The 24,064-nt window shown below is 42.5% G+C and overlaps 1 protein-coding gene across 1 annotated transcript; it reads right to left on the bottom strand.

The window, feature by feature from the left end:
• Positions 1 to 380: 380 nt before the first annotated feature.
• On the bottom strand, positions 381 to 16,649 carry LOC133371493 (uncharacterized). Its single transcript, XM_061599016.1, has 8 exons — positions 16,632 to 16,649; positions 14,957 to 15,122; positions 12,317 to 12,422; positions 9,473 to 9,664; positions 5,356 to 5,452; positions 3,615 to 3,709; positions 1,428 to 1,593; positions 381 to 504 (listed from the first exon to the last, which is right to left on the bottom strand). Exons 2-8 carry the CDS (start codon positions 15,030 to 15,032, stop codon positions 394 to 396), a joined length of 843 nt encoding a protein of 280 aa, XP_061455000.1. The 5' UTR covers positions 15,033 to 15,122; positions 16,632 to 16,649; the 3' UTR covers positions 381 to 393.
• Positions 16,650 to 24,064: the final 7,415 nt, after the last annotated feature.

Below are 24,064 nucleotides of genomic sequence, written 5' to 3'. Positions count from 1 at the left end.
CAAGGGGAAAATTGCACTAAAATGCTGAATAATTTTCATGAGGATTTAAAAATCTCAAATTTCTACAGAAATGTGGAGAACTGAATTTAAGATTGAAAAAATTAGAAACAGAACCGAAATTTACAGAGCCTTCCATCGGTAATTAGTAGGTTCATTCACTATATAAGGAAGATGTTGCCTTAGCAGATTTCTCATCTTAACAGCTATACTGATGAAATACTTGCCACACCTTGATAGATATGCATTCATTGAACGCTGCTTACAATCAAGTTCTTACGAGGGAAGTTTGAGTTACGAGAGGACCCAATGAAAGGCTACAATCATGGGAAACTATTTTGCAATTGCATGTGCTTTCCATCTATTTATTAAAAGCTCCTAGGTGTATATATTCTGTTAGTGTCCAATCCCAGAGGGCCTTCCTGCTCTTTGACCATTCAGATAATTAATTGGTTGAGGTGTAGACCTCTGATAACCAGGTTGAGAAAACATTGAAGCTCCAGGTTTCTGTAAAGGAAAGTTAAAGATGAGAGTTTGTTAATGCATTGGAAGGATTCTAGGAGAGGCAAAGAAAATGCCAGGACTTGCTCTAAGTGGACTGTCCCCTTCTTCCCCAGAGCCGTCTGCCACCTCTGCCCTGTAGGATGGATTCCAGGAGACAGTAGGAAACTGGCAAGGATAGCAACATGCACCTGTTCCAGTTCCAGTTGAACTGTCTCCTTTTCACTCCCATCCCCACCCACAGGGTCATCCACCACCAGCTGCCCTATGGATGGGAAGGATTCCAGGAATGGGAGGGAGGCAAGTGAAGAAGACATCTAGACCTGCTCCAGCTGGACTTAACACTCCCTGTTCTGAGTCATCTACCACCAACTGCCCTGTGGGGAGGATTCCAGGAGAGAGAGGCAGGTAAGTATAATACTGAGCACCTGTTCCAACTAGACCGTTTTCTTTCCAGCCCATCTACCACCAACTCCCCTGTGGAAAGGAGACAGGGAGACACTGGAAAAGATAACACTAGGCGCCTCCTCCAGTTCCAGCTAAACTGTCTCCTTTTCATTCCCATCCCCACCCATGGGGCCATTTTTCACCAACTGCCCTGTGGGAAGAATTCCTGGAAAGTGAGAGACACACCAGGTGCCTGCTCCTGTTCCAGCCTTCTCCATCCTGGCCTCCAGATGTTTTTGGACTAGAACTCCCATCATCCTGAACCATTGGCCATGCTGACGGGCTGCTGGGAGTTGTAGTCCACAACATCTGAAGGGCATCAGGATGGCGAAGACTCAGGTAGCAGGGCTACAACTAGAGTGGAGAGTCACTGGAAACTGCGAAAAGGTGCCTTCCACTCATGCAAGGAGCTCTCTGAATCCCACCCCTTTAAAAAAAACACGCCCAACCCTCTTGCATAATTGAGATCATTTTGTACATACAGGAAATGGTTGCATGGGCATGGCAGAAAAAGGATTTGCTTCCTCGTAATCCATATCAGGGATTTCAGTCTCCCAGTAGGCAAGCTGACCAACTTGGGAAGACTGCCCTGCAAAAACATCATCTTGATTTGGATTGGCTCTTCTCAACGGCTGGTGTGGAATATAGCTATAATAATCAAATTAGACACTTTTTAAAAAAAGCAAATAGAAATATTCTATATATATAAACACAACAGAGTCCTGAGACACCTTCAAGACTGATATGGTACAACAAACCTTTAAGGTGACACAAGGCATAGTTGTGTTTGCTGCACCAGATTAACATGCTACCCCTCTGGCAGATAGATCCAGACCACTGTGGTCTGTGGACCACCCGTAGTCTGCGAGCTTCATCCAGGTGGTCCATGGCATGTCTATATTAAATATACATATTTTTAATTGTATTTTTATTGCTTTATTTCTTATACTGTGTTTTATTGTATTATAATTTGAATTCTATGGAATGCAAACTGTAATACTGCAAAATATAAGAAATAAAAGAAGCAACAAAAATACAATTAAAACCCTACAGCTGCTAGAACAGCACATTACCACTGCTACAACAGGCAGAAAATTCATGAAGTGGTCCACCAAGACCATGGGCAATTTCCAAGTGGTCCATGGTGGTAGTGGTGGCAGGAGTTTGGGAATCCCTGATCTAGGCAATAATATTTATTATTATTATTTATTCAGTTTACATCCCACAGCTTCCTCAAGAGGAGTCCAGGGTGGCAAACAAATCAATATTAAAATGATACAGTTAAAACATCTAAAAGCAAGTAAAACCAGCCTTCTAAACACAATTTCAAAACCTTCTAAAACAATTTAACACTCCTGAAAGATCTTAATAATGTATTGTGTGCACGGAGTCCAAGCCAGTAGCCTCAGTTTTGGAGCCTCTGTTTCAGCACCAGTTTAGCACACCAGTCATTCTACTCAGCTGTAGCAAAAAGGGAGAAGAGAAGCAAGGCCCACTCCATCAGCTCTGCTGAGAAATCAGCTGCCTTTGGTTCCTCCTCTCCTTCAGCTGTCATCTACAGCAGCCATTCCACCCGGCTGTAGCAAAGAGGGAAAAGGGAAGCAGGGTCTGCTCCCTCGGTTCAGCTGACAGATCAGCTCCATCTGGCTTCTCCTCTTAAGCCAATTCCGTCATTATAAGACCTTGCTAGCTTTTAAGAATGCGTGTCTTGGATTGCTTGTTTCCCTCTTCACCTTTTTCCCCTAGTTGTGTTGTGGCCTGCCTTCAGGGATGCAGAAAATCAGAACTGGAGGCACCATCATAGTTCCCTGTGACTTGTACATATCCATCCAAAGGAGCACAGATTGTATATGCAACCAAGGACCCTGTTTCTTACTATAGGTAGAGAGGCAGGCAAGCACCCCCTGTAGCAGGGGTGGTGAACCTTTTTCAGCTCAAGGGCCACATTCCCTTCTGGGTAACCCTCCAGGGGCCATATGCCAGTGGTGGGCGGGGCCAGAGCGTCAACAGAGCAATGCATGTCAATGTTACCTTTGTACAGGAGGCTAGTTTCTAAACACACTGCTCTATTCTCCATCCGAGCAAGCAAGAGGCATTAGCAGAGTTGAAGGACCCATTCCAGCCAAGCCAAAGAACTCAAGGAGGGTGCAAAGCAAAGCTGGGATGGAGGTGTGGCCAGAAGACAGGGGGTGTGGCCTGTCGAGAGCCAGTTAGAGAGGCCTGGAGGGCTGCACTTAGCCTCTGGGCCTAATGTTTCCATCCTTGACCTATAGGAGAGTTGTTCTGCCCCCCATTGCTTTATCACTATGGTTACTAGAAAAAAAAGTTTTTTTCACACATAGCAATCATAAACTCGAAATCAGAACAAGGTTGAAATCCAGAGCATGCTTCCTTGAAAGTTATTTCCATCAAGATCTATAGAACTTCAAGCAAAAATATATATTTAGGATAGGAGCGTTAATGTGAAATTTATTTCTCTTTTTAGAAATTTAACATGTGGGACAAAGCTCACCTCTGCACCCACAAATTCACTTTGCTCCTTTTGTGCTTGCTCACCCCTCCCCATGATATTTCGGTTTCCATTATCACTGAACAGTGTGCATAATTTATCTTCCGGCAGGAAAAAATATATAGCAATGATGGGCATGTTTGACCAAAGGACATCATACCTGAAGCCTCCAATCTGCGGTGACTGTATTTGTTCATGAGGCTGACCTCGGAGAGGATATTTGGGGAATTTCACTTTTTGTGAGGCCCCTGGATTCTATGCCAGGAAAAAAAAAACCAGAAGTGGAAAGTAAATAACAAAGGACTTTTACTGTTATTTTAAAAGGTTTACTATGAAAAAAGATGCAATTTTTTTAAAAAATGTACACACCCAAAAGAATGAAGACAAACCATGAGACAGAATATCTAATGTTACACACACCAGCCTTTGCCAACTTGGTGCCCTCCAGATGTTTTAGACTCATGCTGGTCAGGAAGACTGATAGGAGTTGTGACTCTTGAGGGCACCAGGTTGGTGAAGGTTGTTATACATGAAGAAAAAAATCACAGTGAAATAAAGATCAGCCTCAAATATATCATTATGAAATGTAAAGAGTTTTCCTCCTGATTTCATTTTTTCTCTTAACTTTCTCCTCTGTCAATGTTTCTGCAACATCTTTTTGTAATACATGTTGTTAGATAAATCAACTGCCTTTAATAATTGTATTTTTGTTATCTTTATATTTTTCCTTTTTGCTTTGTTTGTGAGCACTTATTGTACACTAATGTAAAAAATGTAATTTAATAAAAAAAATTACCCCCCAAAAAATGAAGTAAAAAAACTGGTTGTTGTATTTTGCACTTCATATATGCCTTTTCCCAAAAGCCTACAAAACACTTCCATCTTTCTATACATGAATGAATAGCGTTTTCATTCCTTAAGTATCTGCAACTCTACAGATGTAGCTGGACTCACCAGACCTTTATTCCACTTTGAACAGTCCGGGCTTCCCCCAGAGAATCCTGGGAAGTGAATTTTCTGAAGGGAGCTGAGAGTTGCTAGGAGAGGTCCTATTCCCCTCACAGAGCTACAATCCCCAGAAGAGGGGCTGACTGTTAAACTACTCTGGCCACTGGAGCTCCACCAGGGAAATAGGAGTCTCTTAACAACTCTCAGCACCCTTCACAAATGACACTTCCCAGGATTCTTTGGGGGAACCCATGACTGCCTAAGATGGAATGGATGTCTGGTGTGGATGTGACCCAACTCCCATCAGCCTCAGTCAGATGACCAACGGTCAAGGATAATAGGAGTTGTTGTCCATAACAACATCTGGAGGGCCATAGGTTCCCCATCCTTGCTGTACATACATGAACTGTAGGATCTCCAAAGTAATATATTTCTTGAAGTATGCCAAGTGTCATTCATAAGTTGGCTCCATCTGCTGTTGGGCTCCCTGCCTTCCGCCCTATTTGGCACCACCCACCACTGCTGATGCATATGCTGAATGTTGGACTGGGACCTGGGAGACCAGAGTTCAAAGCCTCACTCATCCATGAAGGTTACTGGGTGATTTGGGGCCAGTTATTGTCTCTTAGCCTGATCTACCTCACAGAGTTGTTGTGAGGATAAAATCGGGAAGTGAGAACCTCATTTGTATGCCACCTTGACCTCTTTAGAAGAAAGGTGGGATATAAATGTAACAACAATAGACATCCAACATAAATGGCTATTAGAGAGTGGATGGAAAAAGCCCTTTGCAGTAAAAGGTGCCAACTACTCTTTTTTAATTCCAGGGCTTTTAAAAAATTAAGCAGTGCCATCTACTGGTGGAAACAAGCATCCCTTAAAAATCCAAAGTCATAAAAAGAAAAATGAAATATATAAATTAAAGCAATGCATAAATTAAAACAATGTTTCACCTCTTTTCCTTGTGGATGAGAGGCATATCTCAATTTATCAGCCAGATTAGGGACATCGTTATGTGGTGCTTGAGCTCTTGTTTGTTTTGCATGAGTACTGAAAATATATTAAAATCAAAAGAGTGTGATTATTTTTCTCTCTTTTTTAGCATTCATTACTACTACTACATTTAGAAATTTAGTACACTCCTGAAGGGGTGAGGAAGAGGCTTGATTGGGTCACAGACCCTTCCCCCAAACAGATGATTTGAACTGTTAAAGCTGACATCACCACCCAGCTGTCAGGAATTATATATCCAGGGCTGGATTCAGGAACAGGCAGGTAACCCAGATGGTCTCATGACTGAGAGTAGGACTGGGGGGGAAATTACCTTCAGTTTACATTTGAAGGCAAATCTATCAAATACACACATTCAGAAATAACATGCAAACCAAAATGCTTCTGTCCTTCGAAATTTGCATTTATCCAAATTTTGTGATGCAGTTCTCCACCCAAACAATGTTTACAAGAATGAATACATTAGAGAAAAGTGTGCATAAAAATAATATGTTAGTGAAAATAACATACAAAAATACATTATATTAGGGCAAATGTCTTCAAAAATGTTACATTAGTTAAAACTGTACAAAAATGTGTTTATTAGGAGAAATTCACACTAAAATAGCGATGGATTTTGTGAGGATTCTTTTTTTAAAAAAGCATAAATTGCTGTAGAAATGTGGAGAACTGAATTTAAGATTGGAAAAATGAGAAACGGAGAGAACCAAAATTGACAGAGCCTTTCTATCCCTTGCTGAGAGATAGCACCTGTCATAGGCCATCTAGTCAACTATCCAATCAACAGTTGAAATTGACAGTATAATCAGTTCATTTTCACTTGTAAACTGGCAATACTGATCTGCACAGCTAGCATTGGTTGTATCCAGCGTTAGAGAAGACCCATTTAAACCCAATATTGTCTACTCTGACAGGCAGCAGGTTTCCAAGTCTGGGGTCTTTCCAAGCTTCTACCTGTAGATGTCTGGGATTGAACCCAGAACCTTCTACAGTACATGCAAAACCATGTAGCTCAGTAGTGCTATATACCACTGAGCTATGGCCATTCCCCAAATGGGGTTAAAACATAGGAAATTGCTTTATGCAAGACACACCCTTGGTCCATCTTCCTCAGTATTGTTTACATTGACTGGCAACTGTTCTCTGGGGTTTCAGACAGGGGTCTCTCCCAGCTATACCTGGAGATGGGGGCTGAACCTGGCACCTTCTGCATGCAAGGCATATGCATTACCATAGAGCTATGGCTCTTCCTTGATATATGATGAACTTATGGCGGCAGCCCTATGATCAGTGCAAGATGGACATCTGCAGGATAGGGATGGACAAGAATTTCAATTCAGGTCACATTTGAAGCTGAATCTATCAAATTTTGCACTTTCTGAAACAACACAATGGAACCAGTTGCCCAGGGAGGTGGTGGGCTCTCCAACAGTGGAGGCGTTCAAGAGGCAGCTGGACAGCCATCTGTCGAGTATGCTTTAACTTGGATTCCTGCATTGAGCAGGGGGGTTGGACTCAATGGCCTTATAGACCCCTTCCAACTCTACTATTCTATGATTCTATACGAGAACCGAAACACAGCCATCCTTTGAAATTCATACTTATTCAAATTTTGCAATGCAGTTTCCCATCCAAACCATGTTGACAAAATGCACATGTTATGGGAAAGTGTATATAAAAGTGAACATATATACAAAAATGCATTATATGATGAGAAATGGCTTGCAAAAATGTGCATACATTAGTCAACACTGCCTACAAAAATGTGTTTATTCAAAGAAACTCACATTTAAATGCTGGAGAATTTGAATGAGGATTATTTTTTTAAAAATCACAGGTAGCTGCAAAAATGCGAAATGAATTTAAGATTTGAGAAATGAGAAACTGAGAAAACTGTAATTGACAGTTCTTTCTATCCCTAAAAACAGGAGGGCCTCACTTGGAGATCTATGGGAGAAGGCCATGCCTCACTAGTTTGGTCACAACTTGTTTAGGGTTTTGTGGGTTCCCCCAAATAACCTGTTTATTGGGCATTCATCCTTGTTTGCATTCACAAAGCTACACAGAGGTTAGACTGTGTCTGTGATGGGGAATTTTATATATACATACATGTATAGCTAATGGGGAATTCAATATACATAAACAATAAGCAAAATGTATTTTTATAAAGCTATAAAGGTTCATAACATTTTAATAGTTTAGTAGGAAACCAGATCTTTTTCTTTTTGAAACTGACTCCCTGACCATGCTGGTTTGTTTGGAACTATTTGTACTCTGAACAATTGATAACACTGAACAAACACTGAACATCCCTGTACTCTCCAAGACATAGAAAGGATTGCATTAACTAAAATGCTTAGCTCATAGCGAAAATGTACTTTTATGTGAAGTACTGAACATTGCCAATTCTTCATTAGAACACCAAATTCACTAGAACACGATGCAGAGAAGTACAGTACCTATGCAATGCCTATGCAAAATGCCTATGTAATACGATCATGTCTATTTCATTCTGATGTGTTAATCCTGATTGATAGATGCTAAAGTCCTTTGTCCTAAAATGTATAAAAACCCCAGGCAAACAATGCCTCAGGGCAGTCCCTCTTGGATACTTCTTGGATGTGTTCTGGGGGAATGACCTTGCATATGCTTGTTGTATATATATATATATATTTAATAAAGGCCTACGTTTTTGCTGCAAGCCTGTGTCTTCAAAATTTTTATTCAAGGACCCCCAGCAAAAGATCCCAATGGAGAAATACAAAATTCTCCAACATCTGAGTATTTGTTCTGTTTCATTGGAGGTGCAGTTATATGACCCTGAGCGAGTGAGCTTTCATCTTGATTTGCTTGTGGAGCTTATACATCTCCCTGTTAGAAGATCTTCGTTCATTCACCCCACACTTTTCAATGCATTTCCCCCATCATTTTCCTAACTGCAAAATGTCTGTTTTGCTTTTTTAATTATCATTAAATGGATTTGTTGAGACAAATTGCTTTAATCCACTTTAATTGCACACCCGACATTTCCAGTATGTGGGTGAATCCCTCCTGCAAAATATTGACCGTTTGGAGGTGACCTATATGTCACCAAAAAAGTTTAAACCTGGCCCAAAAGCAAATTGGCAGCCAGTGAGGTTCTTTTGGAAGAGGTGTTACATGCTCGTAGCAGGTAACTTGGAGGATGCTTCAACTTTGGTTCTCTCTGTTTCTCATTTTTCTAATCTTAAATTCAGCTTTCCACATTTCTACAGCAATTTATTATTTTTTTAATCCTTGTGAAAATTCTTCAGAATTTTAGTGCAAATTTCTCCTAACACATTTTTGTATGCAGTTTTGACTAACGTACACATTTTTGCAAACCATTTCCCCTAATATAATGCATTGTTTTATGTTGTGTTCAATAACATATGGGTTTTTATACACATCCCCCCCCCAATATATGCATTTTTGTACATATTGTTTGGCTGGAGAAGTACATTGCAAAATTCAAGTGCCAGTTTTGATGGAGAGCTGCGTTGGAATTTGTGTTTCAGTTTGAGAAGTACAGATTCTATAAGGTAAAGGTGTCCCCACACTTACAGTGCGAGTCGTTTCTGACTCTTAGGGTGACGTCTTGTGATGTTTACTAGACACACCATATATATTGGGTGGGATTTCCAGTTCCTTCCCCAGTCTTTCTTTGCCCCCCAGCATATGCCAGGTACTCGTTTTACCGACCACGGATGGATGGAAGGCTGAGTGGACCTCGACCCCTTTTACTGGAGATTCGACTTCCTCCTTCCGTTGGAATCGAACTCCAGCCATGAGCAGAGCTTCGGCTGCGTTACTGTCGCTTACATCTCTGCGCCACGGAGGATCTTACTATATAGCTATCTATAGCTATATACTATATAGCTATCTATAGCTATCTATAGCTTCCCATTAAAATGAATCAAAATGAAATTTCTCCTCCAGCCTAACTTGAAATTGAATTTGGTAAGTGTGCATAGGATTGTAGCCTACATAAAAGTACATTTGATAAAGATAGGATTTCCACTCTGTCCCGCACTGACTCACCTGCTTTGTTTTACACCATTCTCTCGCTTGTCCTTACAATAGCTGACCCACTGCATTGTGATGGCAACCGCTAATGACAATGTTATTGCAGGAAGAACAACTATTAAAATCAAGTCCAGAGTGCTCCAAAGCTGCTCGCATTTGGGACCCATGTACCAGTGATCTTTCCAACCGCTTCTGTAGGAGGGACACCTGCAGACAGAATCAAGCACATGAACATCAAAAGAGTGTTTCAACCTCTTAAAAACTATTATTACAACCTGGATCATAAACATCTGTGCTGGGGTAACATCCTTGTAAACAGGATTGGGCAGGGTGAGAGGAAGAAGGAAAAAGTGTGTTTCCTTCTTGATAGGAAACAACAGCACATGTTGGCTGCAGACCTCTGACTTTAAACAAGGGGCAGTGTAGTGGCAAATTCAGAAGTGCAGGGTCCCTTCATGATAATCACAGCCACATCCTGCTCCCCCCCCCATTTTTTTTTGCTGCTGGGTTGAGAATGAGCTCCTTCTTAAATGCCTTCTCCCATAACAACAAATGTCCCTAGGAACCAATAAGCATCAAATGGAAGAGTGTCAGCTACTGAAAAGAGTCTTCTCAATGGCTGACTCATCTCCTTTTACTTTGATTGGTTCCAATCAGCAGAAAAGGACAAGAAAGCATGTTAGAATACTCTTCTGAGTGGCTAACACACTCCTCTTTCATGCTGATTGGCTCAAAGGATGCTGGAAACATTGGGAACCTGCTCCAAAACATGTAAGTGGTCTAAGACCCCCTAAGGCCCCAGATGACTATACCCCTGACAAAGGGCAGGGATCTTGTTTTAGGCTGAAGGCCACGTTCCCTTCTGGGGGCCACAAGTCAGTGGTGGGTGAGGCTAGAGGCAAAAGTGGACAGAGAAGCATATGCACATTTGTACAGCTGGCAAGTTTCTACACACACAGGCACACACCCCCCCTCTGTCCTCAGTCCAGGTCAGGAAGAGGCATGATCAGAGTTTGCCATGGTCTAGCCAGGCAAAACACACACAGTGAGGGATATGGCCTGGGAAGAGCCTTGGGGGGCTGAAAAAGCACCCTACTTGCCCTCCCCCACCTGAGGTTCCATACTCCTGCTTTCAGCTCAAACCTGGGTTTACCCCAGTTGTGTATGAAGGTATTGATGGGAGGCTTGCTTTGAAGAGCAAAGGGGGCACAAAGGCAGAAGTACTAAACCAGAAACAGGCAACATGCTGCTCTCCAGTTGTTGTCAGACTACAACTCCCATGAGCCCCAGCCAGCATGATCAGTGGTAAGGGATGATGGGAATTGTAGTCCAACTACTTCTGGAGGGCACCACATTGGCTACCCCTGTGCTATACCATCTTTTCCCTAGTCTGTCTCCTGTGGACCGTGCTTGGCCTCAGCCAGATTATTTTCCAGTCCTGCTAAGGTTGGGGATCTTGAACTGTGGTTCTGGACTGCACCATGTCGGCTGCACATTGGGGAGAAAACAAAACCAGGAACAAGAATTACGACAGCGTCTTGCGCACTTGATGAGAATAGCCTACAAGGAAGAATTGTTCCAAAATGTATCAGGCCTGAAATAAATCTTGCTTCAAGTACTTCAAGTTTCTTCCCCTCGATCTCCCCTCACAGCATATTGGCAAAGCCATGTGCTATTCCTCTTATGAACATAAGACCTCTGCTAGATTAGGCCACTGGCCTGTCTAGTCCAGCATCGTGTTCTCACAGCAGCCAACCAGCTGCCTACGGGAATCCCAGAAGCAAAACCTGAGCAAAACAGCACTTTCCCTTCTGCAGTTTCCAGCAACTGCCATTCATAGACACACTACCTCCGACAATGGAAGTAGAACATAGCTGTGATGGTTACTAGCCATTGATAGCGTTACCCACCATTAATTGATCTAATCCTCTTTCAAAGCCATCCAAGTTGGTGACCGTCACTGCCTCTTGAAGGAGTGGATTCCAAAGCTATGTGAAGAAGTACTCTGTTTGCCCTGAATCTTGCAGCATTCGACTTCATGGGATGTATGGGTGACTAACCCTGTCTAAGCCCTTCGTTCCTGAGTCCTGTGCTTCTAATGGGAAATAACCCTCATCTTCCTTGGAGCCCCAACAATCATCCCTTGACATTAACAAGGCCCTAAGCCAGAGGTGGGGAATCTCAGCCTTAGGGGCCAAATGTGGCTCCCAAGCCTATCTGGCCCTCAGGACTCTTCCCATGCCATACCCTTTCCTCCTAGTCCATAGCCCATAGCCCTTGCTGGCCTTACTTTGCATTGTCCTCAAGTTCTTTGGCCTGGCTGGAAAGGGTCCTTGAACTGTGATAGTATCTTCAGCTTGCCAGGATGGCGATACAGTATGTGGGGGAGAAGGGGAATGTAGAAGTCTCTGACTTCTGTATGGCTGGAATGTCTGTTCAAAGGTAACAGTCACATCCATGGCCCCATCCAGTTCTGAATCTGGCCCTACTCTCCACCCTAAGCACATGGCTGCCAGTGCAGATGGATCTCCAGCACTACCTGACAGCGTGGTGGGTCTATCCCACTCATTCCCCCTCCGGCTGCATCACTGTTGCATACCAGGATGGAGAGGGGGAGGAGCAGAGCCAATCAGGTGCTTTTGCTGGTGCATTTGCACCATGTGACCTCCCCACCGCCTTGCCTCTGCCCCGGCATCCAGCAGCGATGCAGCCAGAGGGCGGTTAGATGAGCTGTGCAGCCCCCATCAAGCTGTCTGCTTCTGCTCTCCAGGCTCAAGACATTAGCCATTCCTCCACCTGACTGACCATTGTCTCTCCCCATGGACCTGAAACCCCCAAAATAAAGGGTAAGTCACTTACTTGCAAAAGGGTATTTGGTCTTTACAACCACAGGCAACGCCTTCTGGGCAGAAATCATGTGTGATACCTGGACAGTTATCAAAGTCAGCAACACTGGCACAATTGGCTGTAAATGGAGGGGAGGGGGAAGTTGAGCTGTATAGGAATGCCACATTGACCATAATGTAAGATCCACATAGGGAGAATAGGGGTAATTTGTAATCATATTCTTATGTGTGTCTCTCTTTTGTCTTAAGGCTCCTCCAGACTCGTGTTTTTTGTCAGTATATACTGCAATGTTACTAACGCAAGAATAGCACATTAGTGGTGGATTTATACTGGACTGTCCACACATCATTCTGGTTTATGAGTCGTTCTGGGATGCCTCTCAAATGTTATCACATTCTTGCCATCTGGAGGGGGCACACTTGCACAATAGTGCAACATAAGCGGGACAGAACATAAGAACATAAGAAGAGCCTGCTGGATCAGGCCAGTGGCCCATCTAGTCCAGCAACCTGTTCTCACAGTGGCCAACCAGGTGGTGAAAATAACCAAAACATTTGTGGCAGTTCTCCAGCCAGATAACGTGTATATTGGGGGGAAGTGAGCATAAAATACATGTGTTAGTGAAAACAACATACAAATATGCAGTGTATTCAAGGAAATTGCACACAAAAATGTGTATATTAGGAGACATTCATACTAAAATGCTGATACTTTTCATGAGAACTTTTTTAAAAAAATGCAAACCGATGTCAAAATGCAGGGAACTGAATTTAATGTTGGAAAAATGAGGAGAAAAACCAGAATGGGGAGATTTGCCCATCCCCAGTAGGCCACGTGCCCTGCCCTGTTCTCTCCAAGCTAATGTGATGCCCTCCAGGGGACCACAGGACGCTGTCCCATTGCCAGTGCTGAAGTAAGTTCAGCTGTCAGTCTGGTCAGCTTTTGAACATGAAATGGGGGAGAGGAACCATCTTTGTTCTTTGCTTCAGATAGCAAAACATTGTGGACCCTGCATACCTGTAAGTCAGCTCCATTAAACTCAATGAGACTTGCTTTTGAATAAACATGTATAGGATTGCTCTGCAAATGTTGCAGCCCTACTAAGAACAGTATCGGAAATGAAGATGCCTGTTCTAAAGAAGAGAATTCCCTCTGTTTCCAACATTCAGGTGGTAAGTGCTGTTGCTTATGTAGCCAAAACAGCCCCCCCCCCTTACTAGAGAAAGATATCAGCAGGCTTGGAGGAACTCCAAGGTCTGCAGAGGCAAAAAAGGAAAGTTAGAACACGTCCTCCAAGGGAAATCCCCCCCAACAGCCCAGTGATGACTGTGCTTGCTCATTGCCCATGGAATGTTGATTGACTATTTGTGGGGGAGGGGGGAAATGGGGGTGAAAGGAGGAGGACTGGAGTATCTCAAATCCTGAACAGGGAGGACCTTAACATTGCAACTTTTTTTTTTTACAGATCCTACTTGTAAATGACTCTATTTGTGGCCACTTTATTAGGGATGGGTGAATATGTCCATTTTGGTTTCTCTCTGTTTTTAATTTTCCCATTCTCAAGTTCAGTTTTCAACATCTCCATATCACTGTGATTTTTTTTAAGCCCTCGTGAAAATCCATCAAGCATATTACTGTGAAGTGCGCCTAATAGACAATTTTTGCATGTAATTTTGCCCAATATAGTCATTTTTGCAAAGCAATTTCCCCCAAGATAATGCATTTTGTATGTTATTTTCATTAATTTATGCATTTATATGCATGCTTTACCCTAGATAAGAGATTTTTGTATACATCACTTGACTGGAGAACTCCACTGCAAAATTCAGAGAAGTGCGAATTTTGAAAGATGGCTGTGTTCCAGTTTGCATATTCTTTCAGAATGTACAAATTAGGTAAGTTTGCCTTTAAATGTGAATTAAATCAACTTTCTCCCCCATTCCTAGTCTCTAGGCAGATTTGATGAAGAATGATCACATGGACAGTATTAAAACCCCAATCAGAATTCTTATCTCTCTTCCTTTCTTTGTAATAAGTGAAGGGCTGAGCTTCAACAAAGAACCTTTTGGGAAGGACCACAATTCAGTGGCAGAGCATCTGCTTTGCATGCAGAAGGTCCCAGGTTCAATCCCCGGCGTCTCTAGGTAGGGGTAGGAGAGATTCCCTGCCTGAAACTGTGAGAAAATGAGAGAACCGGAATTGACAGATCTTTCCATCCCTAATCCTGATCTATCTTCTGCCCAACCCTGCATTTAGCACAACACAGTCCATGTTTATGTTTATTGTGCTGAATGGGACTTACCACCGAGTCCAGGAGATGGGGAGCCTGTGCCCCTCCAGATGTTGTTGGGCTCCAGCTCCCATGAGCCCAGCTAGAATGGCCAACAATCAGGGATACTGGGAGCTGCAGTCCAGCAACATCTGGAGGGCTACACCATCCCCAGCCCTGCCATCCTAGCTCCACCAACCAGGGAATAAGCCCCACTGAATTCAATAGAAGATACTTCTGAAGACATGGTTAGGATTGTGCTCTTATTGTGTTTTGGATGGCAGCCTTTCTGCTTCCTTTCTGCTTCAGTGGGTCAGTTTTTTGTACCTAGGGGATCTTGTTTCACTAGCTCTCATCTGAAAGTGTCCCCAAATGTTTCTTACGCTCTGCAGCTTGCGTTGTCAGCCAACCGGTGGACAGCAAGACCAGTAGTGAGACGAGGGCAGCGGAAGTGAACATGGTGGGATTCCTTCTGGAACAAGAGTTAATCCTCCGAGGCTCTCCTGCCCATCTGACACTTTCCTTCAGTTTTGATTTTTCTTTCTTGTTCTAGTGACCAAAGGTCATGGATTTTGAACTTGTTTTACGGCATCCTTTCTTGTCGTAAATTACTAATTAACTTCTCTAGGGTAAACCTAACTGGGTCCATTCCAGGATTTTTACATACTTTTTATTTACATAAAACAAAGTCATTACAAAAGAAATAAAATATTTCTTCTTTATATTGTTTCATAGTATCATGCCTCCATGCGCAAAATGTCAATTATGGTTTAAGGAGCGTTATGTAACTTATTAGGTGTCCTCAGTTACTATTCAGTTTTAAGCAGGATATCAAATTATTCCAGGCTTTATGCAGACTATGCAGGGAAAAAAATCTGTTCTAGTCAGCTAGTGAACCGTTTTAATTTTTGTGGGTTTTTTTGTATTACAATTGTTGCAAACCGCTTTTTTTTATAAATACAATTTAAAGAGTTATATGACTGAAAATAATATATAGGGTTAAATATTGTCTTGGAATTTTATGTCCCAATATGTACAAACTCAATTTTACAGTTCAGCATCTCCCAGCATTCAACTCCAATACTAAAAATTAAAGTGCCAGCCAAAGTGCTACTGAGGTTTTCCCCAGGGCTTCTACCTCTGTAGTTAGTTCCTGTTCCCTGGGGTAGGGAGAGCTTTAATTTCTGCTTCCTTCTTTGCTGCCAGAGCAAAGTCTGGGAAGCGTGGCCCTCTGAAGCAATAGGGAATCTCTAACAAAGAGTTCTCTGTCTGCATGCTCCTAAAATGTAAATCTGGGTTCCCGTTTGCATGGAAGCCTATGCAAGTGCACCTCTACACATGTAGACCTCCCCATTGTAGTAGTCCATGCTCAGCACATGAATGTTGGGGGTGGGTTTATCTGGGCATACAAAACTGAGTACAGGAACAAGAGATTGTGCTCCCTCTCCATACGTTAGCCCTCTATATGGAGGACTAACATGGGAACACGTAAGCCAGACTTAGAATAACAAGGTTTTCACTACCTAACTTAAAAAAAAATGAGGGACCACCTTTTGTCATATAATATAAGAACAGCCCGCCAGATGAGGCCAATGGTCCATCTAGTCCGGCGTCCTGTTCTCACAATGGCCAACTAGATGCCTCCATGGGAAGCCCACAAGTACAACAGCACTCTCTCCACTTGCGATTCCCAGCAACTGGCATGCAGAGACATATGAGCCCTGCCAGTCCTTGAGATCATCTTAGGCTCTTCTCCTTAACAAGCTTCCAGAGGAAGTCCAGATTTTGGCAACAAGAGAACAGCCTTCTATGTAGCAGCTCATCATTTACAGAATTCTGTCCTGTACTCCCTGGGCTCCTGAGTAAACAGGGGGCTTGCCAACAACACTAACACAGACAACAACCAAAGCAGGATCCAGGGCAGATCCAATGTCAGAATCCAAGCAAGCACATTCCAAAACAAAGGGTCAGGCGAGAGACAAAATCAGAGCAAACCCAAGGCAAGAAGCATGTCCAAGGTCAGGTTTGGGGGCAGCAGCTGATCAAATAATAGAATACCACATAGTTCCAGAAGGCCTTCCAGGTTAGCACTGGCGGTTTTGAGCTGGAGCTGCTGGAACCACACCCCAGCTTCAGCTGACTCCTATCAGCTCCCTCCTGCCAAAGATCTCCTCATAGAGGAGGGTCTTACTCCTGAGACTTTTACTCCTGAGGAGTCCTTCCCTGCAGTTGGGCACTTCTCTAGATGGCCCAAGTTTCCATCTGACATTTGAGAGGACGTCCCTCCCTTGGGCTTGTGACCTGTTTGGCCTCAATGTCAGAGGCCAAACTCACCCTGGGTGTGGGCAGCCCTTCTTTGGCCACGGCACAGGGCCCTGGCTACTCGCTCCCAGCTGGAGCCTGACCTAGAGCTTGGCGTAAGGCTGGAGTCTCCCTAGCTGAGGACTCCCCTAGCTGAGACCTGACATCTGCGTTCCCCAGGAAGGCCTGCCTGGCACCAACTTTGTTTCAGTGCCAGGCAAAGTCATTTTTGTTTTTTCTGGGCATTTGGGCAGCACCAGTTATAATCATTTATCTATTATTAAACTAATCTGAGCTTGGAAAAGTTACTTTTTTGAACTACAACTCCCATCAGTCCCATCCAGTGGCCATGCTGGCTGGGGCTGATGGGAGTTGTAGTTTTAAAAAAGTAACTTTTCCAAGGTCTGAAACTAATATCCCACCCTCCATCCCAAAGGGAGCCCAGGGCAGCAGGATATCATATATTATTAAATCTGTGGGGGTTTTGGTCATTTTATTTTTGTCATATTATTGTATTTTTTTTTAAAAAAAATTGCTTGCAAATCTCTTCAGGGCTCACTGCTTGGTGGGAAGTGATACACAAATTTAATAAATCTTAAGAAGGGAATGTGCTGGATATTCGACAGGGAGATCCACAGCCTCATGCTGCCACCGAGAAAGGCCCTATCATACGTACCCACCTATCTGTCCTCGCAAATGGCTAGGACAGCTCCATCTGATGTCCTGGTGCTGACTGGGAATTCCAAGGTCCCTAATGCTCTCCCTTCTTATGGCTTTGACACCTTTAATCTGGAGTTGGACCAGAAAGACCAACAGCCCTTTAAATAAAATGATGCATGGCCTCCCTCCTTTGAATCATAAGGGCTGGGCAAGTTCATAAGGGGGAAGATGGTTTCTGTGGTCATGTGGTCCTAAGTAGTTCTAATTATTCAGTAACTGTATGCTGCTGATTCATTAGCTGGCCTTCTCTCTCTGTTACAGATAAATTCCCCAGGAAGATAAAGGACCTTTGGTTCTTCCTGCTCTTCCCTTTAATGTGATCTTTGAATAGCCTTGTTAGCCTGTCTCATCGCTATTCAGAACTCTATAAGGTGTCTGTTATGTTTACTTTGCCACAAGATGTTTATGAAAAAGGAAGTTTTGATTTGACAAGGCAAAACCAGATTTTTAGCCATAAATCCAATGAGCGAATCTGTCAATTTCTGTTTCTCTTGGCTTGTCATTTTTTCCCCCAAATTTTCCACATTTCCATCAGTTTGCATTTTTTTTAAAAAAAGAGGTCAGTGAATTTCTTCTAACATACACATTTTTTTGCAAAGCAATTTGCCCCAGTAGAATGCATTTTTGTATATTTTCACTAATGTATTCATATACTAAGGTAAAGTGTGCCTAAAATGCATATATTAGTGAAAACAATATATTAGGTGACATTGCTTTGCAAAAATGTATTTATTAGGCAAAACTTACAGAAATGTGCATATTAAGAGAAATGCACATTAACATGATGAATTTTCATGAGAACTTTAAAAAAATGCTATCTGGTGTAGAAATGTGGAGAACTGAACTTAAGCTTGGGAAACTGAGAGTGACTGAAAATGAACATCTTTATATAAAATATAGTTCACGGGTAACAGTAACAAGTCTTTGTGAGATTATATGAAAACACATATGAAAAATAATTTCATTTGAAAAAATATGAAAAATAATTTTATTTACACTAATATTTGTGTGTCTCCTCACAGTACTAGCCGTGTTTACTCAGAAGTGAGTCTCACTAAGCTCAATGGAACTTATGCCAAGCCTTGGTTCCTGATCAGCTTCTGCCTTTGGTACCATTTTTTAAAAACTTGAACAGCTGAGATTGCATAATGAAGAAGTTGTATCAGCATTATGGATCACATAAAAGGTAAAGGTGTCCCCGCACTTGTAGTGCAAGTCGTTTCCGACTCTTAGGGTGATGTCTTGCGACGTTTACTAGGCAGACCGTATATATGGGGTGGGATTGCCAGTTCCTTCCCTGGCCTTTCTTTACTCCCCAGTGTATGCCGGGTACAAATTTTACTCACCACGGATGAATGGAAGGCTGAGTGGACCTCGACCCCTTTTACCGGAGATTTGACTTCCTCCTTCCGTTGGAATCAAACTCCGGCGGTGAGCAGAGCTTCGGCTGCATTACCGCCACTTACCACTCTGCGCCACGGAGCGTCAATATGGATCACATAGTGAACATAATTATATCCCCACACCACATAGCAAATCAGATGTAACTATATGATACCTCCTCTACCATGAACCTGGAGTTTGTGATGCGGTGGGTGTCAGTGAAGATGGGCCATGGCTCCTTGCAGGACTCGGTGGACTTCAACATGGACCACAGGCAGAAGATCAACTGTATAGTTTTACAGAAAGACAGTGTGGAAATGACACTTACAGGGTTAAACTGCTTTCAGGGCTGCCAAGGTCGGCTCAGCAGATGTTGCTGGCAAGGGCAGAGGAGTGTATATATTCCTGAAGAAACCGAAAGTTAAGTGTGGGGGATGTTTAGCAGTAGTCAGGAGAAGCTGGAGTGTGTGTTTATTATTTGTTTGCTTAAGTCAGTAAAGACTCTTAAAACCTTCAAACGTCTGTGTCTATCACTTCAACTGATTACCTGGGTCAGTTTGGTACCGGGTACAACTGGGTGCTGGGTGCGCTACATTTCACAGGACGACAAGGGTTATGGGCCCAGCCTGCCCAGTATAACCAGTGAGACTGTCCAGAGTAACCAGTAAAGTGGAAAGAAGAGAGTCCGGGTCAGGGGCTAACAAAACCAGAAGCAAGCAAGCCAGACGTGTGAGAAAGCGGCCGAGAGGTGAGCAAAAGTGTGTTGCTCAGAGATGGCTATTTCGCTGACAGCTGGAATGCCGCTGGAACGGCTCACTGAAAAGAATTATAGCAGTTGGAACCTCCGAATGAAAGCTTTTCTGATGAAAGAAGACCTTTGGGAGGTGATTGATGCGGCCCCACCGTTAGCTCCGCAGCAAGAGTGGATACGCAGAGACGAAAAGGCAAGAGCGTATATAATATTGGTGTTATCTGACTCTCAGTTATTGCATGTCAAAGACCAGCCAACAGCGAAGGGCATGTGGACGGCTTTAAACGTAATTCATGTCAGGCAAACTGCCAGTAGTAAAATCTATTTGGCGCGAAAGTTATATCAGATGAGACTAACTGAAAATAGCACTATGTCAGAGCATTTGCTGGAATTCAAAAGACTGTTTGCCGAACTACAGGAGAGAAACATAGAATTCTCACAGTTACAAAGAGTTTATATCATCCTGTCATCATTAGACAAAACTTGGGATTCTCTTGTCACATCGATGGAAGCCATGTCTGATGCAGGATTAGCAGAGGATTATGTTGCCGGAAAACTTAATCAGGAATGGGAAAGAAGGAGAGAACTCGAAGCAAAAGAAAAGACGGAGCAAAAAGGAAGTAAGAAGACATACTTCAAAGGTGCATCAAATGGACTAAAAGCGTATTACTATTGTGGGTCTACAGCACATCTTCAGAGAGATTGTGCAGCCAAGCGAAGAGAACGAGGCTGGAAACCTTCAAGCGTAAAGTTGGTGAGTGCTGAGACTAATAAAGAGAAAAACTGTAGCAAAAGAGACCATGATGAATGGGTTTTGGATTCAGGAGCAACCCACACCATGATCAGGGACATGAACTTGTTTCACACTTCGCAACCCGTGAAAGAGGTTGTTGTGCTAGCTGATGTATCGAAATGGGAGATTTTGGGTCGAGGTACCGTGAAGTTAAGTATGTTAAATACAATCATGACTGATGTGTTATTTGTGCCTCAATTGGAGTGTAACATTCTATCTGTTAAGAAATTGATAGACATGGGTTACATTGTTACATTTGAAACAGGGAAATGTAATATATTGAAGGGAGATGAGGTCTGTATGCAGGGGTTCCTGAAAGACTCTCTGTTTTATATTCATTGCAAACATGCAGGGTGTGCTATGAGTACTAGTAAGAAGGCACATAGAAGCTGCGTACATCAATGGCACAGAAAATTGGGACATGTAAATTATGAAACAATATTGAAAACTCCAAGTAACAGTGAGGATATGAAACTGGAGGAATGTGGGCAATATTTTGATTGTGAAACATGTAATAGAACCAAAGCCACAGTAGCACATATAAACAAAGAAGCGAAATGCACTACAGACGCACCATACCAATTAGTACACATTGACTTGTCAGGACCATTTCAAAAGTCACATGGGGGTGCTAAGTATTTTATGGTCATAGTGGATGACTTTACGAGGTATTGTACCGTGTATCTGCTTAAGAGAAAAGATGAAGCAGAGGGGAAACTACGAATGTTTATTAAGAAAATTGAAGTGCAGCATGGTGTCACTATACGGAGAATAAGTTCTGATCAGGGGGGTGAGTTCACAGGCAAAGCATTAAAGGAATACTTAGAAAACAAAGGAATAGAACAGAACTTTACTGCCCCATTCTCTCCGTTTCAAAACGGGACCGCAGAGAGGAAAAACAGGTCATTGCAAGAGGCTACGAGAGCTATGCTCAATGATTCAGAGATGACAAATGCGTTTTGGGGAAAATGCATATTGTATGCTGCTTACATACAAAACAGACTGTTGCATAGAGCCCTAGGAATGTCTCCATATGAGAAGCTCACAGGAAGAAAACCCAGGCTACAACACATAGCAAGGTTTGGAGTGAGGTGCTGGATGCACGTACCCAAAAGCAAAAGACAAGGGAAATTGGCCCATAGAGCACAGGAGGGAAATGTACTAGGTTTCCAGAACGCAAGTTACAGGGTATGGTTACCAAGTCTGAAACATGTGGTGCTTAGCAGAAGCATAAAGGTGCAAGAGGAGCAGGAATGGGAACAAGAAACATATGTTAAGTTGAATGGTTCAACAAATGCACCCACAATACAGGACGTAGAACAGGAGGTGAAAGCAGAAGAAGAAGAACAACCTAATAGCTCAGATGGAAGGCAAACAGGGGAAGCTATACCATTGAGGCGTTCTGACAGAATAAATTTAGGTAGACCTCTGGACAGATTTAGAATAGGCGTAGTCAAAGGCCAGGAGCCAAACATATGCACAGAAATGGATGCAGACACATTGTATTTGGATTGTGTAAAACCTCAACTGTGTTGTGAGAAATAAAGAGAAACAGAAACCTGAAAATGTAACTGGAAAAACGTATGAGACAAATGTATGTATGTTACATTGTGTAATTGGTAAGAAAAATGTATTTTGACTGTCTTTATGTAAAAGGTGGGAATTGTAGGCCAGGCAGAAGATCAACTGTATAGTTTTACAGAAAGACAGTGTGGAAATGACACTTACAGGGTTAAACTGCTTTCAGGACTGCCAAGGTCGGCTCAGCAGATGTTGCTGGCAAGGGCAGAGGAGTGTATATATTCCTGAAGAAACCGAAAGTTAAGTGTGGGGGATGTTTAGCGGTAGTCAGGAGAAGCTGGAGTGTGTGTTTATTATTTGTTTGCTTAAGTCAGTAAAGACTCTTAAAACCTTCAAACGTCTGTGTCTATCACTTCAACTGAATTTCTTCTAACATACACATTTTTTTGCAAAGCAATTTGCCCCAGTAGAATGCATTTTTGTATATTTTCACTAATGTATTCATATACTAAGGTAAAGTGTGCCTAAAATGCATATATTAGTGAAAACAATATATATTAGTCAGGAGAAGCTGGAGTGTGTGTTTATTATTTGTTTGCTTAAGTCAGTAAAGACTCTTAAAACCTTCAAACGTCAGTGTCTATCACTTCAACTGATTACCTGGGTCAGTTTGGTACCGGGTACAACCGGGTGCTGGGCGCGCTACATTTCACAGGACGACAGCTTCATGTCACACCACCATCTGGAGCTTGTCTTCCATGCCCCGTATTTCTACCTAAGTTGCCTTGGCAAGAACAGTGACCTTGCCGACAGTGCCTTCCAGGACAGGGGCAGCCCAGCCCTCCAGCTGCCCCCCCATCCTTCTGTTTGCCATTTTTTTGGATCCCCTGGGAAGCTTGTGAGACTTTGGGGGTGATTTGTGCATGCTGAACCCTGGGTGAGAGCCAGGGTGGATGGGTGGAGTCCTGGGTGAGAGCCAGGAGGTTGAGAGATGTTGAGTGGAGAAGTGCAAGGCAATTGTTTTAATATTTGTTAATTTGTATTATGTATGCATTTGTATTGTGGTTTTATTGTATATTTTTTATAATATTTGCTGTTGTTTTATCTTCTGCACACTGCTTAGAGATTTTTATATATATTGAGCGGTATAGAAATGGCTTAAATAATAAATAAATAAATAAATAATTTTCAAATCACAAAGAACAATTTTCCCCACATCTGTTGATCATGGTATCCAGAGAAATGGGGAAGCCATTTTGAAGCCAGATAACTGTATTCATAAGGACTAACAGCATGAATCCAGCACGAATCTTTGTAAAAACACCTGCTCAACTCAAACCACAAGCAGAAAGAGATGTGCAACATGCAAATAAATAAAAACTCAGATATTATTTGTTCCTTCAGAATTATTATTATATGGAGGTGATGTGAAACAATGATAAACACACCATCAAAACACTTAAACATGTTTGTTTTAAAAGTCTTCTCTATATATCCAGTCAAAGATCTCTTGATCGTCCCTGGCCAAAATGTTTGCCTAAATATCAGTCTTTTATTACTCCCAGTAGATTTCTACACTCAGCTTTAAATTAATAAGATTAATTCTTAGACATGTCTACTCAGAAGTAAGTCCCATAGAGCTCAGAGGGGCTTGCTCCCAGGTAAATGGGAACACAGGATTGAACAGTTTTGTACTTTTGGAGAAAGGGAATACCAAGAATAGAGAGTACCCATCAAGAGCTGTTTTCTACTTGCCCTCGTAATTTGGATTTAGTGTGTGGAGGCTGTTTCCAAGAGATTCTCATTAGGGTGGTAGTTCTCTTTTGTTTTGTTTTTTTGCAAACTGTGTGAGAATTGTTGGGAGTTTGGAGGACCAGCTCAGTGGGTGACCTTGGACCAATCACTGTTTTTCAGCTTAACCTACCTCACAGGATTGTTGTGAGGATCAAATGGAGATGAGGAGAACTGCATACACCAATTTCAGGTCCTAGGCTGGATATAAATGTAATAAAATAACAGTAA

Source organism: Rhineura floridana, chromosome 16 (assembly GCF_030035675.1).
Source record: "Rhineura floridana isolate rRhiFlo1 chromosome 16, rRhiFlo1.hap2, whole genome shotgun sequence".
NCBI classification, from domain to species: domain Eukaryota; kingdom Metazoa; phylum Chordata; class Lepidosauria; order Squamata; family Rhineuridae; genus Rhineura; species Rhineura floridana.
Note: the sequence above shows the minus strand (reverse complement) of the source record. Positions and strands in the feature narration are given on the sequence as shown.